Below are 22,113 nucleotides of genomic sequence, written 5' to 3'. Positions count from 1 at the left end.
TACAAAATTGTAAATGCTTATTATAAACTATACTAGGATTGACCTCTGTGGGATAGTTTGGACCCTGTGGTCCTTATAGTTTCTTCCTTTTAGAAAATCTGTAATACTACCCAAATACCAGAAAAGAGATGACAAGAGAGAATGTTTTGCCTATTTAGGGAACTAAAATATTTTTAAGCATTTTAGAAATACTCATTTGAATGAAATCAGTATAATACTGGGTAAAATAACTTTATGAATTAAAGTTGTTCCCCTGCTTGAAAACACTTGGTTAGCTATTAGTGTTGAAGCTACATTCTGGAAATAAACACTTAGAAAATTAAGTAATTCGTACTTATGAATTCAGTATGGCACTCTCCAGACAGTAAGGTGACTCCTTGCCACCGGATCCTTATCAGCCTTTTTCCAGCATCTGGCTGGGGCAGCATTGGGTGTTTTGGAGTATATTCTGGAGGCCAGAATATAATCCAGCTCTTGGGTGATGGGTTTATGGGGCCTAGGCTGGGAGACCATCAGTACTGTCTTTTGTGGGTAAAAATGGTTCTGACCATATAGAACCACTCCTTTTACAAATATGTAGAAATCTGTAGGTGTCTAGAAATGCCTTCCCCAATGCCTAGGCTATTTGTGTCCCTCTTCTGCATGCTCCCATTGTATTTCCTCTGTGATCACTCCTCATTACTGATCATTTAATGTTTGTCTTCTCCCATACTTAATAGGTGAAAGTAGCTTTCTGCAAAAAATCCACCAAAGAGGTAGTTTATATACATGGCGTCAGAGGCTTTGCCCAAGGATGCCAGGTATATATGTATGCGCAGGAGTAGTGGGAAATGAGCTGGAAGTTGGGGCCAGGTTGTAGAAAGAAATAAAAATCTTAGGAATGTGGATGTTGCGCACTGGACAGCAAAGCTAAGGAAGTTTTGAGGTGAATTTTTGAAAGCTAATGATGAGGGCGTGTTTGTGTAAGAATTAGCCAATAAAACAAGAGTCCCTAAGGTCTGAACCAGGGAACAAGCTTGTGAGGGTTCTCTTCTTCATGCAAAAGGAAATGTCAGCTAAGTTATAGAGCCAGACTTTCTTCCCTCCTCCATTAAGGGTAGGCTGTTCACAAGAAGCCCACAGCTTCTTATGCAGCAGTCCCAAGGCCTTTGCCCTGAACTCATGTTTTGCATGGCAAAATGCAATGATACTATTTGCTTAATGAGCTCATCTGGAATTCCCACACCTGCTCATGGCACAGTGGTTGGTTGGCTGCTTCCAGGACTAGAGACGGCAGCCAGGCCCAACCCTCTCCCAAATGAAATATGATTCCATATTCCGTGTTGCCCTTTCGGCTTCTGGGTCTGCATGCCCCTGAGAAGAATCTTTGGATGACTGGACTAAGCTGACTGTGTCTTTTTATCCATATCACTTGGTTCATGAATACAACTCACCATGGCATGAGTTTGGATCTCCTCGTGGTCTCTTCTGACAGTACTGGTTGCACATCTGAGCTTTTTGTAGGGTACTTGCTGGAATATTTAAGGGACAATGGATTTTCATATAAAACACACATCATTTAGTAAATTATTCTGTGATGTAAAATTCCTCTTCCTCAAAAATAAAATGTTAAACCCTAATCAGTTGTCAGTGGAGGGGACCAGATCTGCCCATGGCAGGGCATTAAACACTATGGGAGAGAGTCCTTACTCTGACCATGTGACCCTGTCATTGCCTGGTAGGGATTCTCTCTCATTTCCCTTTAAATTTCCTTGGGAATTGAAAGTTCCGCCATGGGCAGTATCTATGAAAAGGGCCTTTTCTTTACAGGAAGTAGAATCTGAAATTCATGGAAATAAGGAATTTTGACAGGAAAGAGCAGCTTGCCAGCCAACTTCATGACTGACAGAAAATTGCCAAGTGTGGCATTTTAAAAGCTAGGAAGTAGCCTTCACAGTCCCAGGTATCCTCCTAATCTCCAGGCTGTGAAGCAGGTGAAATCTGACTGGAGCACAGGGGGGAGCGAGGGGGAGGAGGTTAGCAGGAGAGGTTGGATTGCCCTGAGCCGCCCCAGTTAGTCCCAGCTGCGTGGGGCAGATCCCGATAAACATCTCCGGAGTTAGAAGGGCTGTCCAGGTTCTGTAGCTGCAAAACACCAGCCACACTTCTCTGTAAATAGCAAATGATTTGTTTGTAGAAGTCCATGGGCTTTTTTTTTCCTTGAAAGTGAGTTCTGTTTCAAATGCAGTCTGTGTGGTTATATTTAAGTCTTTGCTGAAAGTGGAATAGCTTTTGTCTCCTTGATCGTGTGACCCTGCGAAGACACTGAGGTGAACTTGGGAGGTGGGAGCCGGGGCTTCCAGAAGCCATCGACGTGGCAAACAGGATGCCGAGATTTCGTGACTTAGGTCATCCCTTCACCCTCAGTCCAGACTGTACTTGAACTATCTTTGAAGTAAGGAGAGCAAAGAAGCGCCTTGAATGCATCCATATCAGACACTTAAATGTCTCCCTTTAGTGACTCACATGTGATGCCAAACCTGTTATAAGAACTCCCTTTTCCCTTCAGAGAACATAAAACCCTACAGCTGTTATGAAATCAGTGTGTATGCGCTGTCGGGGCACCAGAGAGGATGCAGCTCCATCTGGGGTGACTCTCAGCACAAAGGTGAGTCTTGGGACCTTTTGCCAAATTTTGCTTTAGTTCAACAGTTTGGATTTGGAGGGTGACAAAAGCTTCCTGTGTTCTACTTTGCAGCACCACGGAGTGGCCCCCACATTAATGCCATCTCAGAGGAAAAAGGGAGCGTGTTAATTTCATGGACCGAAATTCCAGCCCAGGAGAAAATGGGCTGCCTCCTCCATTACAGGATATACTGGAAGGAACGGGACTCCAATACGCAGCCTCAACTTTATGGTATGTGTGAGAAACAAACGCAGTGGGACCTTTCTTATTTAGGTGTCAGGGACATATAACTATGTGCACGTGCATAAGTGGCACATAGTAGGTGCTCAGTAAATACTTGTGAAATTAATTGAAGAAAAATAAAAGATCTAAACACACACATGCACGCAGAGTTCCTGAATATGTTATGCGCCAAGCAAATTGAAGAAGCAAAGGTAATGGACTAGGCTCTCAGGAACTGCTCAGACAGGGAGACAGCATTTCAAAAAGCAGTAACAGCACTTACATAGACCCCTGAGGTTTGCGAGGGAGGAGTTGGAAGAAATTTTGAATCCCCACATTTGCAAACACTATCATAGAGTATTATTTTCTCCTTAAAATGGGTAAAATACAATACAGTTTAAGTCACTTCTTATCACCCATAATTATTCTATAACTTTAAAACGAAAGCAATTAAATTCTGGCTGGGACATTATCTCAAGTGATTTCATCTCTCATTTATGTAGCAGCTCCAAGTCACTTGCCAGATTTGATGTTCAAATCTTTGATTTATTCAGAGTCGTGTTTGTTTGTTTGTTTTTTTTCCTGGCTTGACCTTCTTTTTATTTCACAAGCATCTGGCTTTCTTTCAGGAGCATTTATCATAAAGAAGCAATATTTTTATTCCTTCATGAGAGCTGTTAGGTCCAGGAAGAATGCAGCAAAGCCACCCTGAGTTGTGGGTGCCAGCAGAGAGCTGCCTGCAAGAGTGACTTTTACCTGGGAAATTATACAGGATGGTCCTTTCTCTTGACCTTAGAAGGTCTTCAGTATTGATTTTCTGAAAGTTATGACTCTTAATGCTAGTTAATTTTTATTATGTAAATAACACTTGCACATGGTAAAAAACATTCAAATAGTTCAGAAAGCTATACAATGGAAATTATCTCTTTCTCCATTCTTAAGTTATAGCAGTTCTTCACATGGTGTTCCAGAAAAAAACTTAATGCAGATAAAAGCATATATTTGGGATCATCATCTGTATTCTGATCTACATCTTGATTTTACCTCTCAATAATATATCAGTCCACATCAGTCCGTATGGATTTGCATCACTTTTTTTTTTTTTTTGAGTTTTAGAATGAGTTTATTCAAGGATGTTCTTAGGAAGGTAACAGTGTTTGTTATTAAAAAAAACTTCTGTTTCTTCATGCTGAAAAGGTAATGTAAGAGGCTAGAGTTATAAGCTTCTTTCTATTGGAATTCTGATAGTATATATAGCTCAGTGTAGTCATTTCTGCGATGCCAGAATAAATAAAAAAAAGTCTCTTCTATGCTTCTCTTCAAAAAAGCGATGAATAATAACAGAAGATGGCATTAAAAAAGCCATTTTTTTTCTATTCATTCTGTAGTATTGGAGCCAGTATTTTTACCATCACAGGCTACAATTTTCACTTTATCCACTTGAATAAGTTCTTTCACCTCTCTGAATTCAACATCATTCAGTACAAAAGTCCACACATTATCGCAGAATCTGTATGTATTTAGAGAGCCCCTGAAATTGACTCTGTTCCTGACCCTCTGCTCCAATGCTGAATTTATAGCTTTATCAAACTGAAGTAGAACTTGAAGGGCAAGTTGGGGGGTGATCTGTTGAGACTGTATGAGCCCATCAAGGCTCTCCTGGAGACTGTTTCCCAAAGTGGTATTTCTGTATAACTGATATGCCGTGGCTTAGGAGGAAGAAATTGTTTTTCTTATTGAGGCTTGCATTGATGTCCTGGCTAAAAATACCGTGCTGGGCTGAGGACCTCCCCAGTACCGTTCGGCTGGCGCCCTGTGGACCACAAACCTCCCGCCCTGCATCATTCTTTTTTAACAGTTCTGTAGAATTCTATTGTAAGGCCTTGCAAGCAGTCACTTAACTAATCCACCATTGCTAAGTAGAATCTATCATTGTACAGAGCTGCTTCCTACTGGGCCTGTCAGGGTAAGTCAGTTCAGAAATGCACCCCAGAACCTGATGACTTCATTGACCTCTTTGTGGGCCATTTGGAATTCTCCATGTGAAATGTGCTCCTTCCTCCCACCCCCAATTGTCATTTTAGCAGAATTTAAACCATGATGGCTATTAACAATCAACACGGTCAGTTGGTTCTTAAAGCTACTCTTGTACATGTTGAAGAAAATTTCTACCTTATTTTACCACAAATCTGATGAATCTGAAATCTATGTAAGAGCATTTTAAGTTTTATTTATTTATTTATTTATTTAGTAATCTCTATACCCAACTCAAGACCTGGAGATCAAGAGTTGCACACTCCACGGACTGAGCCAGCCCGGCGCCCCCTCTGTGAGGGCATTTTAAAAGAAGTTGAGGGGCACCTGGGTGGCTCAGTCGTTAAGCATCTGCCTTCAGCTCAGATCATGATCCCAGGGTCCTGGGATCGAGCCCTGCATCGGGCTCCCTGCTCTGCAGGAAGCCTGCTTCTCCCTCTCCCACGCCCCCTGCTTGTGTTCCCTCTCTCGCTGTGTCTCTCTCTGTCAAGTAAATAAATAAAACCTTAAAAAAAAAAAAAAAAAAGCTGAAAGGAGGTGCAGATTCAAAGTCCTATTTCACACCAGTTTAAATTAAGTTTTCCTTTTGTTTAGTAAGCACTCAGTGATGAATTAGACCTGTCCCCTATCTTCAGAGAGCTCGCAGTCTACCGAGGGAGATGGAAAAGTCCACAGAAGTGATATAACTGCTGTGATCAAGGACTGACAATTCCCTATGGTATTTGGCAACCAGAAATCATTGGCAAATCCACAAGTACAGTTTCTAGAGAGTAATAGAGGGCAGTAGGTTAAGGACGAGGGAAAAAGACGCCCAAGAGAGCGGCATCACAAACGGAGAGCCAAGGAAGAAGGGGCCCTGTCCTCTTCTTCCCTGGGGGGCAGCAGCGTGAAGGGCACATGGGGAGTGCAGTTGTCCTGCCTGAGCAGAAGGGAGGCGTGCAGCTGGGGTGGGGCATCTGCGTTACAGGGGATTCTCTGGAAACGTGCCCGTACCGCTGTGTGCACCGAGAGTGCATGTCTCCACGGGCGCGTACATTGTGCTTTGTTACTCCTGGGCTGCTTGTGTCCACAGACTCTTTCACATCCTGAAAGAGGAAGCTGTGGCAATTTGCTCACCGTTGTCTCCCCGGACCTACAATACAGCTAGGCATACAGGAGGTGCTTTGTAAAAACAGTATTTGTTGACGGACACATGAGTGAATATTGCCCCACACTTTGTTAAACCAATGTAGATTGTTAGGTTAGAGCTAGTTTGCAGTAACAGCAGCTGTTTTGTCTGGTAGCACTTGACCTTCCTGCCTGCAGCCTTTCAAATGATTGGCAACTACCCCATCTTCCTAAACTGGTGCCTCCTCAGTTCACCACCCACCATGGGAGCCTAAAGTTTCAGACCCCCCCCATTGAATGCCCCCCTTTCTCTCTGCTGGAGATCGCAGTCCAGACCAGGCAGCAGAACCAGTATTTCTGGCATGACTTCCTTGTCCCATTACTCAACACAACCTCTTCTGCTAGCCAAACTGCTGGTGCCATCACCCGCCTCACTGCTCCCTCCACGCAGTTACTGTTTTTGTTCTTCAAATATACGTGTGTGTGTGTGTGTGTGTGTGTGTGTTTGCATGCAAACCTCTTTGGCCCAGCAAACCGTTCAAATCCCTGCCCCTCTGTTTTGAGCTCTCATTTCACTCTCAGAGCTGAAAATGCCTCCACACAGTCGGGATAGTTGACTCTGATGCTCACTGATGCTTTGCTGCAGCAAAAGTCTCTCCAAAATTAATTTTTTCATCCCCTGCCTTAGGAATAAGGAAAAAGATTTTTGAGTTTAATCATACTGCTTAAGTCTGTGCAAGCAATTTCACCAGGTTAGAGTTGGCTTGCAGTTTTCCACGTGGTACTTTTTTCTCAACAGGATGTTGAATATAGAAATTGCTCTGATAGTCATAGCTGTCAAGTGATCTGCTCAGGCCTCAGCCCTGTTGGGTGGAGTGGCCCTGATATTAAAGGACTCCTTCTTGCTGGTTGCCCATAGTAAGCAGGGGTGTGGGAGTATAAGAGGTCTGTTTTCCCCACTAGATGGTGAACTCTTCGAGGCGGATTCTGTGCCTTTGAATACTTGGTGACTTGTCCAGAGCACAAGCTCAATAAATATTTGTGACTGTTGAAATAAATTTAGCAAACAGGAGCATTGTCTGACCTGCCCGGGGGTTTGTGAGCTGGTAACTGATGTTGCGGCTCAAAGTGCTGAGTTCTAGTTTCCACTTTGATCACCAGCACAGGCGCATCTGCTGAATGAGCCAGCAGGCTACTCCTGCCAAGGTTCTGCCCTTGATCTTGTAGTCCCCCTGCCCCTGCATCCCCAGCTTTTCAGAAGTCACTCCAAAACTCACACCCGGCAGATCTCTGGAGAAGATTGCCTATGTACTACAGGAGGAGAAAAACAACATCAGTGCATTGCCCAAAAAACCCAACATCTTCCCTGCTGAGACTCTGCAGGAGTGTTGAGAGCAAAAGGGACTGATAATCTAGGCTTAAACTGCCAAGTAAATCTAATCTAAGTACCATTGCTCCCACGTTTAGATTTTATGTCAAAGCGGATCATCGTATTAAACCCATTAAGACCAGTATCCAGAACCTACCCCAAAAAAAGCAGAAAATCAAAATTAATGTTGTCTATTTCATTAACTGCTAAACTTAGCTTGCTTAAAAATTCCATTGAAAACATTTTGTGTATTTAATTTCCTCCCCAAAAGTTCTCAAAGAGATCTAAAAATGTTGGAAACATTATAGTCATAGGAAATAAAAGGAGTTACTACAGCTAAATAATTTCAGAAGCAAAATGATAGGGGCACCTGGGTGGCTTAGTTGGTTAAGCGTCTGCCTTTGGCTCAGGTCATGATCCCCTGGGATGGAGCCCCACCTGGGTCTTCCTGCTCAGCGGGGAGCCTGCTTCCCCCTGCTTGTGCTCCTGCATGCACACTGTCTCTCAAATAAATAAAATCTTAAAAAAAAAAATCAGAATGATAGAAGTTCTTTCAGAGGATTTTACCACAGAAAATATATTTCGTTATTTCGGTATGCTGTGAAGTAGGACCTCCATAAATGACAGTATCTAGGGCCTATTAAAATATTAAGTACTAATGAATTAGGACTGTTTTAAAACAACAATGTGCTTTTCTCTTTCAAATTAAACAGAGCATTAACAACAACAAAAATAAGTAAAAGCTCACATTCAAATACTTCCTTTAATATGTGCCTTTCTTGTTTTATCTTTATCCTCCTTTCAGAAATTCCCTATAGGGTATCCCCAAATTCACATTCAGTAGACAACCTGCAGCCCAGTGTGACATATGTCCTGTGGATGACAGCTCTGACAGCTGCTGGTGAAAGCCCCCCAGGAAACGAGAGGGAATTTTGTCTGCAAGGTAAGAAACAACTTTAAATATGGTGTGTCCACCCTGGATTCCTACATGGGCATACAGTCCCATTATGTCTGGCATAGAGATGATCAGAGTTTCTCTAATTCATTAATTACGTTCTTGCTGCTACACCTTTGCACTTGCTGTTTCCTTTAACTGGAGTACGCTACCACTTCATGGTCTGCTTGGAGATAGTACCTACTTATTTTTCAAAACTCAGCCTAAATGTTTCCTCCTCCAGGAAGCCTTCCCAGATGCACCTCCATAATTCCTTCATAATGCATTACATTTGACCCCTATTCAAAACTCTGAATCCAATAGGCAGGAACTGATATCTGCTTATCTTCAAGGTCTAGTACGGTGCCCAGCACATGGTACTTGTTCACTAAATATCTGTTCCAATGACCAATGAGAATAATCTCAATAATAATAATAGCAGCCATTGCATATCAGATAGTTACTATGCACCGGTCATTGTGTTAAGAGCTTTGCATACTGTATTTGTTTGCTGGGGCTCTTCTAACAAAGTGCCACAAACTGAGTAGCTTAAACAATAGAAATTTATTTTCTCACACTTGGGGAAGGTGGAAGTCTTGAGTTCAAGGTGTCAGCAGAGTTGTTTCTTCTGAGGACTATGAGAGAATCAGCTCCCTGCTTCTCCCCTCAAGTTGAGTGGCAGTCTTTGGTGTTCCTTGGCTTATAGATCTCTGCCTTCATCTTCACATAGAATTCTCCTTGGGTGGTCTTTGTTCAAATTTCCTCTTTTTATAAGGACACCGATCATACTGGATTGGGGCCACCCTCCTCCAGTCTGACCTTATCTTAACTAATTACCTCTGCAATGATCCCATTTCCAAATACGGTTACTTTCTGAGGTACTGGAGGTTTAGAACTTCAACATATGGATTTTTGGGGTGAGAGGACACAATTCAACCTGCATAACACATACTTTTACTTATTTAATCCTGACCATAGCCATGTAAAGTGTCTGCTTTACACGAGTGTACCTGGCCACAGTACCAAGAGGCACTCAATTGAAAATGAATAAAGGAATAGGGATGAGGATGCCTTTTTATAAGGCCCAGAAGGTACAGAAAGATTACCCAAAGTCATAGAAGTGGCAAGTGGCCGAACTACAATTCAAACTCCGATTTTAGTGACTTCAGTTAAATTGGAGTATATAAAGAAGTGACCTAGCTAACATGGGCCTCCCTCCGCAGGCTAAATTGTGCTGTTCTCTTTGGTAGCACCTGTCTGCATCTGGTCCAAGCATGAAACAAGCTGTTTTGCTTTGCAACATGGGGTATCAAGTTAATCATTCAGGACTTTGTTGTTCTATGCCAGGTACTTCTCCACTGGGAAAGCTGAAACCCCATCTCCTAGTACTCCCATGAAAGCTAACTTTTGAGCAATTAATTGGATTAACGACTCAGCATCTTTCTACTTGTGATACTCCAGACTTGTCCCATCTGCCCAGGAAGGACAGTAGATGCTAAAGAAATGTCAGATCATGCAGATTCTGGGTGGGTGGGTCGGTGGGGAGTAGCAAAGCTGCTTGTGTCAACTCCCTCTTTCAGCCCTGGTGACACACCTCTCTCAGGGCTGGCAGGTCTGTGGCCTCTAGTCCCTCCCTGCTCACCCTCCCTCCCTCCACCCCAACCCCCGCCCCCACCTCCCCCTCTCCTGCACTCCATCAGAAGAATCTTTCTGCAAGACACCCTGCTCCATGCTGATATTCCACCTCCTGTGGCACCCATCAGTAGTTCCCCAAGGGCCTTCAAGCCGGAATTCAAACTGGTCCATTCCCAAGCCCTGCATGATCTGCTGCTCCTGTTCACCCGTCTAGCTTCATCCTCTGCCACATGCTCATCATTTATACTTGAAAGCAAGACCAGACTACCTGTGGTTGCCCGAAAGTGCCGCACTGTTTGCTCTTCCCATGCCTTTGCCTGGTTCTGTCTAGTCTGCTTCCCTAACTTGTCTGCTTTGCTCGCTCCATCCTTCAAATCTGTCACTTTTCACATCGTGCCTTTGGGAGAACAACCTGAGCTGCCCTTGATGTCATTTCCCATGCTGATCCCTGCTACACTGTCTTGTACATGCCTTTTTTTTTTTTTTTTGTATACCCCATGGCATCATGGTTTGTTTACATGTTTACACATCTGTCTCCTGGACTAGATTCATGACTTAAGGCAGCAGAGCCCATGTCCTAGTGATCTCAGCATCCTAGCACCTAAGAGGGCCTGATGCATTAATACTCAATAACTGGATGATGTAATGAAGAATGCTGACACACAGCAAAATACATATTCATAGCAAGGAATCAAAACAATTTCAAAGACCCTAGTTAGACAGAAGGCTTTTCCAATAGCTTAGTAAAATCAGTAATACCATTTCTCAAGGGCTGCTTATGTTCAGAAAAAGCACCATGTGCTTTATATGCACCATCTCTAATCTTCACAGCAACCTGCAAGGTAGACATCATCATTCACCTTTTATAGATCAAGAATATAGATCAGTCTACTGATCACATAGCAGTCAGTGGCAAAGCCAGGACTAGAATTCAGGGCTCCCAGTTCACAGCCAGTGCTTTGTGTACCATATCCCCTTCTCCTTCTGCCCCTGTTAGAGGAAGGAGCCCTTGTAGGGCTGGAGTCCCTTCCTTAGAACCACAGAGCTGACCCCCTTAGGGCCCCTTCTCCCTAACTGAAGGGACAAAAACAAGTTGGCCTTGTTCCTGAGCCCAGCTTCCCAGTAGCTGTGGGTAGGTGCCAGAGGGTTCACGAAACAGTATTTTTAGATGTTCATTGCAGGTAACTCAGTCACAAGGTTTGCTAACTTTTCAGGTAAAGCCAATTGGAGTGTGTTTGTGGCACCAAGCATTTGCGTTGCTGTCGTCATAGTGGGCATTTTCTCAGTGCGTTACTTCCGGCAAAAGTGAGTTGGTTACATTTTCCAATTTCAGTAAATTTATTTTTTTTTTAATGATAATAGCTGTTGCCACTATGTGTCAAAGAAATGGGCTTTCTCAAACATTGCTGGTAGCAGACTAAATTTATCCAACTTTCTTGGACAACAGTATATGTTAAATATTTTGAAAAAAATTAAAACTTATCTATGACCTAGCAATTCCTAAGTAGAGATTTACTCTAATTATATCATAAGTATCTGCAGATATTTAGTGGCAGATATGTTCACTGAATTATTGTTCATTAAAGGAGAACAATTTGAAACAACCTAAATGCTCAATGATGTGGGATTGGTTTCTACGTCATACTATATCTCATGCTGTATGGCATATTATATCCGTTAAAGAGGTATAAGAAAATTAAATGGTATATTTGCAATATTACATGTTAAAAAGGTTGCAAAGAATTACATACTTTTTTTTTTTTTTTTTAATTTATTTGACAGAGAGACACAGCGAGAGAGGGAACACAAGCAGGGGGAGTGGGAGAGGGAGAAGCAGGCCTCCCGCCGAGCAGGGAGCCCAATGCGGGGCTCGATCCCAGGACCCTGGGATCATGACCTGAGCCGAAGGCAGACGCTTAACGACTGAGCCACCCAGGCGCCCCCATACTTTCACTTTTTAAAAAGTACATACACACACACATACCCATATGCAAGATATATCAGCTAGCATTAAATTTGGTTCTATATAACATAAAAAGCCAATTATAGGACTTAAACTAGGTGACAGTTTCTCACCCAAGTTAAGGAAGTATACTTAGGTCAAGGACTGGTGTAGTAGCTCTGTAGTCATCAGGGATCTAGACTCCTTCTTTTTGTGCCACTATCCTCTGTGGGCTTCCATCCTCAAGCTCACTTCATGGTCCGATGACCGCAGGAACTACACCCGTCATGCTTGCATTCTACAACTTACAGGCAGAAGGAAGGAAGGTGCCCACACCTCCCTATGCAGGAGCCTTTACATGAGTAAGTCAGGACACTTTTGGTTACACCTCATTGGCCAGAACTTGGTGGGGCAAGGGAGACTTAAAATTGTGGTCTGACATCTGGGCTCATTGTCATCCCAGTAAATCAAGGTCCTCTTCCTAAGGAAGAGGGTAAAGGAGTATTGAGTAGTGATTAACACACTTTACCCCAAAGATATGCACCAAAATATTAATGGTGGCTATATCAGGGGGTAGAATAACAGGTGATTATAGTTCTGTTTAACTATTTTCTACAGTTTCTTTAAACAAGTATTTTGTAAAGAGAATTTTTTAATGAGTTATTCAACACAGTTTTCTTCAAATGTGTAAAGTTAAGAGAAGAGGTCAGAATAAAACTAGCTCAAAGTCATTCTGCTAGCCATTGAACTTGTCTGAAAGGCTTTACATTTATTGAAGCTCCCATGTGTGACAGATACTTCAAAGCAGGGCTCTCTTTAGGCAGACTTTGAAAAGGTTTAATTCAAATAGAGTCAAGCAGGATCACAATTCATCTTCAGGGAAATATTATCAGGGTGAAGGCTTTTTTGTTAAAAAAAAAAAAAAAGTCCCCAGATATGTGGCTTTAATAAAATAGTTTATTTCTCTCCCATAGAACAGTCCTGAGGTGAGTCATCCAGGTCGGTTGGCAGCTGTGCTCCACACAGTCATTAGGGACCCAGTTTTCTTCCACTTGATTGGCCCACCATCCCTTGGGCACTGTCCTCATCTGCATGATCTACTCACACTTGTTTGGAGAAAAACCAGTCACATGGGCACATCTCTTGCTTCAAAGGGCTAAACATCCTGGAAGCTTTCCATTCTTATTAAACATCAAAGCTGATTTATTAAAGCCAATTCTTCAAAAATGTTTCATATTACTTTCGAATTTTTAAAAAATAAAACATTTAAGTCACATGCATTTATAAGAAACATTTTTAGGACTTTTTTCTTTCCATGTCACAAAAGTAATATAAACACATTTTAAAATACTTTCAAAAACCCAGAAATGATAGAAAAAAAAAGACCCATATTTCTTCTGATTATCAAATACAACTACTGTTGGGGCGCCTGGGTGGCTCAGTCGGTTAAGTGGCTGCCTTCGGCTCAGTTCATGATCCCAGGATCCTGGGATCGAGCCCCCCGCATTGGGCTCCCTGCTCGGCAGAGAGCCTGCTTCTCCCTTTCCCTCTGCCTGCCGCTCTGCCTACTTGTGCTATCTGTCAAATAAATAAATAAAAAATGTCCTTAAAAAAAAAAAAAGAATCCAACTACTGTTAACAGTTTGGGTTATTTCTCTATTTTTTTTCTAGGTATTTTTTTTTAAACATGGTTATGTTCAAGCTACTTATGCCCTTTGTATCCTGTTTTGTTCTTTAAGGTTTTTTTTTTTTTACTTTATCCGTAATAGTTTACCTGTTATTACACTAATATTAAACTAAATATTAAGTTCTCCACAGATAAGAACCATTCTTCTTGCTTGCTATTCCATGCCCAGTATGTGGCATGTGCTCATCACACATTAGGGGTTTAGTCAGTGTTTGTGGAATAGAATGTATGGCTGGATAGGACAGCTAAACATTACATTGAGTAAAAGTTTCACAGTTTATTTAGTAAACCCCAAATGGCTGCATCATGACTCTATCATCTGTCCAGACTTCTCAGAAAACGAGTCTAGCCTTGCATGATGCATCTTCTTTCTCCTTCAGGGTTTTTATTGTATTCACTTGCATATCCCTATCCTGAACCACCTCTACAGTGAAATCAGTGCACGAAGAATCAATGCTTCCATGCCACCATGAGCACATTTAACCAGACGTCATTGTTTTATCTATAGGGCATTTGTTCTCCTTTTGGCCCTCAGACCGCAGTGGTGTAGTAAAGAAATTCCAGACCCAGCGAACAGCACCTGGGCCAAGAAATACCCCATCGTGGAGGTAAGGTTATAAAGCCTTACTGGTGAGTTGATTGGATTCCAGTGATGTAAGTTTCCCACTCTAGTTACAAGGTGCTTAGTTCCTATGGACAGGTGGAGCCCCCTGTGCTAGGTTACTGAGTCATCACTCCCATGCACAGGAATTTTCTGAAGCTTATGACCAAAAGACTAAAAGACCCATTGCTTTTCACTCTTCTCTCTGCCTTATATTCCTGTCCTCACCTCAACAACTTCAAAAGAAATAAAAAAGCAAGTATTTTTGCCATTTGCTGAGCACTAGCCTGACTCATCCAAATTCAAGAGAATTGGAGCTTTACCGTGACATTTCCTGTCCTGAGCATGGAACAGATAAATAGAGCTCAGACTATTTTGGTGTTGGCAGGAAGCCAGTAAGTCATTCCATTGTGTAAGGAAAAGGTTTCAAAGAAGGAGAGGCTGCTCGGCTGGCAGATGGGAGAGACTAAAGGATGAGAAGGGCACTGCCGCACAGCCCGAGGAGGTGAGAATAGCTCACGGTGGATCTCAGGTGGGGGTTCTGGGAGTTGGAGGCATCTGAATATGGAGCAAGACTGTGCATTTCAGGGGAGCAAAGAGGAGGAAGGCGGTATGCCGATAGTCTTCCCATTGCCCAGGACCCTGGCAGCCCCACACTTTTCCTCACACCTCGTAGCCATTCTCCTCCAAGATTCTTCTCCTCAGTTACATAGCACATTCTCTCATCCACACCCTTTCTCAGGCCAGAAGCCAGTGGTACCAGCTCCTGCTCAGGAAGAGAGGTTTCAGCCATGTCTGGCTCAGTGGGAACTGAAGTCACTGCTGTCAGGGCCTTTGAAATAAAGTTTGGGTGCAAACCCCACCTCTGCCACTTACTATGGTGCATGGCCCTTGGGCAATTTGCCTCATGATCTGAGCCCTAGTTTCACCCTGTGTAAAACAGGAATTGACAGTATCTTCCATGTAAACCAGTGTGAGGATTAAGATGCCATGTAAGGCACGTGGGTCATACAAGGCAAAGGTGGTTCACTTTCTTCCCAGGAATACTCACACTTGACATATTTCACTATTGAGGGATTTTGGCCCTGTTAAGTTACAATAGCAAGAACAATAATAGCAACAGTAGCTTTTATATATGTAGACATATATTTAATTATATGTATTATATGTCATATACATGATAATTATACATAATAGTATATAATTGTATTATTAAATAATATATTCATATGTTTATATATACATATATACAGGCATACCTCAGATTTATTGGTTTGGTTTTAAACCACTGCAATAAAGCAAATATTGTAATAAAGTCAAAAGAATTTTTAGGTTTCCCATAAAAGTTATGTTTATACTATACTACAGTCTATTAAGTGTGCAGTGCATTGTCTAAAAACACAATATACATACCTTAATTTAAAAATACTTTATTACTAAAAAATGCTAATCCTCATTTGTGCTTTCTGCGAGTCATAATCACTGATCATAAATCACCATAACAAATATAATAATGAAAGAGTTTGAAATGTTGCAAGAATTACCAAAATGTAACACAGGGACACAAAGTGAACAAGTGCTGTTGGAAACATGATGCCAGCAGACTTGTTTGAAGCAGGGCTGCCAGAAACCTTCACTTTGTAAAAAAACACAGTATCTGCAAAGTGCAATAAAGCCAAGCATGATAAAATGAAGTATATCTATAGCCATATATAGATAGATAGGTAGATAGACAGATAAATAGATATAGAGGTAGATCTACAGCTATATAGCTTTTCTGTGCCAGGCACTTTAAAAAAACCTCTTTGATGCATTAAAATCTAATCCATACAACAGCTTTATGAGGTTATACTATTGTTATCCTCATTTCTCAGATGAGAAAACTGAGGCACAGAGGAACTAAATAACTTGCCCAACACTAGTTGGCTAGTAAATGGTGGATCCTGGATTCACATACAAGTAGGATGTGCTATCTGCCATTATATTCTCTAAAAGATCTTTAAGCATAGGGTGAGGGCAATGTTTCTAGCAGTCAACACCTCTGAGCTGAACAGGCTAACTGAAAAGGTATTCCCACGCTGGGCTCTCACTTGGGCATGCACTCGATAAGGATGCTACTGCTGGTGTCAGGGAGGATTCAAGTACCAGAAGCTGCATCAGCTGAGCTTCAAGATCTCTTCCAATGCTGAGATTCCACAGTCCCATGTCCTAAGAGCCTGAAATAGCATGGTGGGAAGCATCTCTGGGTCAGTCCTGGACACCTGGCTTCCAAACCTGTAGCTTTGGCGTCATGGTCTCTGTTTGCCTCTGCTTGGGCATGAGGAGAAACAGAGGTATGCAGGGCTTATGAAGGCTGTAAAAACCTAGAAGAAATGCTAAGACACACACACAAGGGTTAGGACAGTAACACAGGGAAAAGATAACAGAAATTGCCATCCATTTGTCCAGAGTTGTATAGTGTATGTTCATTGTAGCATTATAAATAGAAGCCAAAAAATTGGGCATAATATAGCCTTCCACCAGGGGAGCAGATTAAACGTGGGTACATCCATATTAAGCAACTACTAAAAAAAGAGAGAGATCTACATGTCTAGAAATCCCTAAGATATTTGAAGGTGAAAAAAAACAGTTTGTAACAGTTGTCTGAAATGGGTTCTCATTTGTATAAAAAGGAGATTTTATATACACACACACAACTGCAGCCTGTGTACAGGATATTTCTGGAAGCCTACATATGAAACTGATAATGTTGGTTGCCTTTGGGTAGCAGGTTGGAGGTAAGAGGGTCACTTAATTTTCATTACAAAGTCTATTTAAACTTTTAAATTTTTTTACAAAACTATGTGCATACATATCTTTTGCAAAAATAACCAGTAAGTTAGAAAATAAAATTTAGCTTAAATATGGCATCTCTGATGATGGCCTTGAGGTAGCCTCAGAACACCATGTCACTTGACCCCTGACGTGGGTGGACTGTTTTGTTAAAGACCCAAACTGCTCTCCTGGTCATAGGCTGAGGCAAACACAGTGTTCTTTCACCTCCAACAAAATTCTCAGAATTCTTTTGAGTTTCCAGGCCTTAGATCCCCCTTTACTTTTTAAGATGTGGCTAAAATATAACAGGTCTTCAAGCTCTAGAGAAAAGGCCAAATCATAAAGGGGATCACTGGGACATTCTCCATTTTGAGCTTGTAGAAACTAAACCATGTCCACGAGGTACCTGAACGAATAGTGGTTCCAGGTCTTGTTAGCCAGAGGGCCTACTTTGTACAACTCTGAGGAGCAGGCTCTATCAATACTGTCAAAGCCTTCAAGAAGGCATAGCAAATGCCTCACCTTAAGAAAAAAACAAACCATTTCTGCATCCTATATAGTCTCTCTAACAGTGCTTTGTCAGCTCTGCTTCCCAGAGCTGAAGGCCATCTACCAAGCCAGACCATTGTGCCACTGCCAGTTTTGGGTAATGATCAGAAAGGAGCACACTCCCAAGAAGGAAACACACACTTACCCTCTAGCTTGTCAGTGGCCTTTGCGGAAGTCTGTCCTGAGACAGCACCATCATTCACTTGTTGGATGCATGCCATGCTCAAGGAAAGAAGGGGACATGAGAGGCCGATCCAGGCCTAAGCACTCTTAACACAACTTGGCATCTGACAGATGAGGGAACCAAAGGCCGGAGAGGTTGATGGAATTTGCCCAAGCTGTAGAGTGTCAGAGTTGGGACTAGTCCTCACGGTTTCCCCTGTCCCAAGGCTATTTTTTGTCCTCCTCCTCCACTCTTAAGGCATGAATGATCCCTGTTTTTAGATGGTTTATGGGCATGTTAAAAAAGAAGAAAAAGTGACAGTATAAAACATCATGTGCCAAGAACCTGACGGTGATTTCTTTGCTGTTGTAGGAGTCCAGTGCAGGAAACAATCAGGAGGGGCTTCATGAGAGAGGAAGGGCATCAAGCAGGAAATGGTGCAGCAAACAAAAGCAGGGTAGCAGCTGGCAGTGGAAGCACCAGCGTGGGGGTGGCACTGAGAAAAATGGTTTTAAAAAGACCAGGATGGTGTGCCTGACGTAGTTTCTGAATGGACAAAGGGGGAGGTAGAAGAAGGTGCAGGAACCTGACTACCCCACTAAGGGCTAGAAGCTTCACTGCAGATACTAAGTCTGAGTTGATGAAGGCTTTGGAACTCTGCTTTAGAAAGATCAAGCAGTCAGTGTGAAAGATAGTTTTGAGGGGTAGGTAGAGCCCAATAAAACCTAGAAAGAAAAATAACAAAGTGCTTGGACTTGGGACTCAGGAATTCATAATTTGGGAAAGGAAGAATTAGGACATTGAAGAGCTAGTAACTGATGTGATATTGACAAAGAGAAGGCAGAGAAGTAACAGACAAAATTAGCCATAGGGGAAAAAAGAAATGAACATTTTTCCAAGTTACTCCAGTTTCCAGTTTACCCTGCACCTTTAATCAAAGCCCAAACTCATTAGCATCCCTTAAAAACCTCTTCATCATATGGCCTCAGATTTCTGAAACCTCAGTTCACCTGGCAAAAGAAAGAACTAGCAGGTTCCAGAACAGACCAGTCCTCCTGGCCCATTACCTCCTTACTTGGAAAGCATCTCTTTCAAGATTCAGCTCCAGTGTGACATTTTGAGTCTTCCCTGCCTCTTCCCCCAGACAGGAGCAAGCCCAGCCTTCCCTTTGAACCTACTGTGCCCTCTATCCTAGAGAAATAGCTAGTGCAGTTGGACCCATCAGAAACAGTCTGGTTGAAGGTTGGGCTGGGTAGTGAGTCACTCACTGGCTAGGGGGTTCAGGAGTCCTTGGCTCCTGTCTTCTTCCCTGACGATGTTAACTGCTTCACTCCTGTCACAAAGTCAAGGGCCCACAGTGTCCCACCTTGAGCCAACTGGGCAGCGTAGGCTGCGAGGCCTTTCATAACCCCAGAGAAGTCCGTTGTCAAGGGCTACTTACGTAACATAGCTGTATGAGCCTCTTCCTCCCCTTTCTCAGGAGAAGACGCAGCTGGCCTCGGACAGGCTCCTGACAGACTGGCCCAATCCTGAAGAACCTGAGACCCTGGTCATCACCGAAGTCCTTCATCAAGTGACCCCAGCCTTCAGACATCCCTATCACCCCAACTGGCCAGACAAGGGACAAGGAGTCCAAGGTCACTATACCTCTGAGGAAGACACAGGGTACAGTGCCTCAAGCCTACCACCTTCAAAAGCTCTTATAGCAGAGACAGGACAACTAGTGGATCTGTACAAGATGCTGGGGAGCAGGGGCCCTGACTCAAAGCCAGGACACCTAGCCAACCCCTTGACAGTCCTTCCAGTGGACTACCTTCCCACCCATGAGGGATACTTACCCTCCAACATACAGTATCTCCCTTCACATGAGGTTCCTGTAACTGACCCTCTGGAAGAACTAGAGACTCAGCACATCTCTCTTTCTGTTTTCCCTTCAAGTTCCCTTCACCCGCTCACCTTCTCCTGTGATAAGAAGCTGACTCTGGATCGGTTAAAGATGGGGTGCAGCTCCCTCATGCTGTAAGTGGTAAAGCTTGGAAAGTCAATGTGTCCCCAGTCCCCAATGTGTCCCACCTCCCCAGCCTCCTGCTCCAGTGGTCAATACTTCTGGGTGCTGCCATCAGGTTTGCTACTAGAGGGCAGACAAGCAGTTCAGGGTCAATCTTGGGAACTGAGAATTGGCCTTAACCCAGATACCTCGTCTTGCCTTCTCCAGAGCCTTAGGATTATGGTTAACCCTTGAACAGTGTGAGGGTTAGCGGCACAGGCTTAAATCAGTATATATATATATTTTTTTTACTCTCCAGAAAGTTAACTGTTGGCCTGGTGACCACTCTTATTGATAACATATTTTGTGTATTATATACTATATTCTTACAATAAAGCTAGAGAAAATGTTAAGAAAATCATATGGAAAATGTATTTATAGTACTGTATTCACTGAAGAAAATCCACCTAAATAGACCCACACAGTTCAAATTCATGTTGTCCAATGGTCACCTGTACACCATGTGTACCTAGACTGCAATCTGGGTTCCTGCAACTTTCTTGGCTCTGTTGGCCAGTAAAGCAAAAGGGTAGAGTAGAAACCAAAGCTCTTACTAGCAATCACTAATAGTCCAGGGGACTATTCGTGCAGGTCATACACCTAGGTCAGTAGCATTCAATAGGCCTAAGGTAGAAATGTTTATATATCTTCACTGTTCAGTGCAGTAGATATGAACCACATTGGCTACTGACCACTTTGGAATGTGTGTAGTAGGACTGAGGGAGTAAATGGATTTTAATTGTAATTAGTCACACATGGCTAGTAGCTACTGTATTGGAGGGCACAGATCTAAATGACGGATACACTAGTAAGCATTATAGAGTTTTCAAAACAGATCAACCCAGTTTTACAGAGAAGACATAGAAGACCCTGGTGAACACCAATATAAAAGCCCCCCGCCCTCCTCGATGGTCATGACTGTCCTTGTGAAAGCCTACACAAATGTACCTTTTTCCTATTGTTTTATTTTATCTTCACCCTCTTTCAGTGAATCAAGAGCAGCTTGATGGTGGAAAGTTACCATAAACCTGCCATTAAGACCCTGGGCCAAGCTTCCCCTCTCTGCAATCCAGTATCTTGGAAAGTAGTGGGCCAAAGGCTGACACCTTGTTTCTTCTTCCTTCTGCTGCAGCAGCTGTTGCCTTCAGGATCAGGGATGTCTCAGGGTCTAAGACCCAAATCATTAAGGTTACACTTGTGTCATCCCCTTCTCCCCAGGGCATCCTGTTTTTCCTTCCTCAGGAAGACTCTGAGCTGGTCCTCAGACAGCTCAAGTTGAGCCTAAAAGATACTTCTCTTTTCCTCAGCATGAGAACTTGGAACATGATACATGTTTTACTCATTTAAAGCTGTGGCCCCTGGCTTATCACCTTCCCCTACCCCATCACTGCCTCTATCCCTTCACTATAGGCCCTTCTGCAAAGCTGGTAGGGAAGTCTTCAAAATGCGTAGTGCCCTTCCCAAATAACAGGATGAAAGGTCCAAGAACCTTCTTCTTAAATCCCTGTCAAGCCCCAGGCCTACCCCCTACCCTGACCCCAACCCAAACACTGGCACCAAGACAGTGTTTGTTTACCAGATGTCCCTCAGAGCTCTAGAAATTGAAATCATGAACATTTGCTCCGCTTATTCATGTTTAATTCTTTATCTATGCTCCCTGTTCTTCGAACATACTTAGTTTCTTCAGGCTTTCTTTGAAAAGCTTAAGTTCCTTCCTTACATCTCTATTCTACTCTATTTAGGTGCTAAGCAGCACCCTCGCACATGGTTTCTTGCATCTCAGCAGATTCAGTGTTAGCTTGTCTATACCCAGGATGTGGTGTCCCATGTTTGACTGTTTACAATGGGTCGTAAAAGACAAGGCCACCTCCTCAGAAGCTGGCTAACTTATCGCCTCTTGACAATGGGAGCCAACTTCTCTTCTTGAAATACCTGCATTGCCTATCTCTGATTTTCTTTTGATTGCCTGATATCCATCTTAAGTCATTCATCCCCTCCCCACTTGGACCCAACACCCAGCTCCAATCTCCTTATTACCCCCTAGACCCTTTCCTGTCTCCAGGTGATAACTGCATTTGTTTTCCTAAAAAGTAAAAAAAAATTAAGAGAGACTTCCTTGACCTCTAAAGGCTCCTTCTAAGACCACAGAGGTCTCACCCTCTCAATGCTTCCCTAAGCATGATGCCCATACCACTTACTTCCTCTACTGGACTGTAAATAACATGAAAGCAGGAACGATGGTAATCTGCTTCCTCAGCACCATGCCTCGTTCATAGTAGGCTATCAATAAAAAGTAAGAACGATCACCTGCCACTGCTTTCACTTGTTCCTTCTGTTCCAGAAG

General features: G+C 42.8%; 2 protein-coding genes across 2 annotated transcripts in view; one reads left to right on the top strand and one right to left on the bottom strand.

Moving 5' to 3' along the window:
* IL12RB2 (interleukin 12 receptor subunit beta 2) overlaps positions 1 to 20,107 on the top strand; it is a 77,898-nt gene extending 57,791 nt beyond the window's left edge. The window contains exons 11-16 of the mRNA XM_045897442.3: positions 2,549 to 2,647; positions 2,738 to 2,896; positions 8,203 to 8,340; positions 11,181 to 11,271; positions 14,104 to 14,203; positions 19,203 to 20,107. Of these exons, the coding sequence (XP_045753398.1) occupies positions 2,549 to 2,647; positions 2,738 to 2,896; positions 8,203 to 8,340; positions 11,181 to 11,271; positions 14,104 to 14,203; positions 19,203 to 19,745 (1,130 nt within the window). The 3' untranslated portion in view covers positions 19,746 to 20,107. The remainder of the gene's footprint in view (positions 1 to 2,548; positions 2,648 to 2,737; positions 2,897 to 8,202; positions 8,341 to 11,180; positions 11,272 to 14,103; positions 14,204 to 19,202) is intronic.
* Positions 3,811 to 4,597, bottom strand: LOC123858519 (transcription initiation factor IIA subunit 2-like; the record flags this gene model as incomplete). The annotated part of the gene is made up of 1 exon (XM_045895547.3): positions 3,811 to 4,597. A coding segment is annotated over one exon (333 nt), but the record flags the coding sequence as incomplete, so codon positions are not given.
* Positions 20,108 to 22,113: the final 2,006 nt, after the last annotated feature.

This window comes from Mirounga angustirostris, unplaced genomic scaffold (assembly GCF_029215605.1).
Source record: "Mirounga angustirostris isolate CCGP_5_RB_7025 unplaced genomic scaffold, mMirAng1.0.hap1 SCAF_4, whole genome shotgun sequence".
In the NCBI taxonomy this organism is placed as follows: Eukaryota; Metazoa; Chordata; class Mammalia; order Carnivora; family Phocidae; genus Mirounga; species Mirounga angustirostris.
Note: the sequence above shows the minus strand (reverse complement) of the source record. Positions and strands in the feature narration are given on the sequence as shown.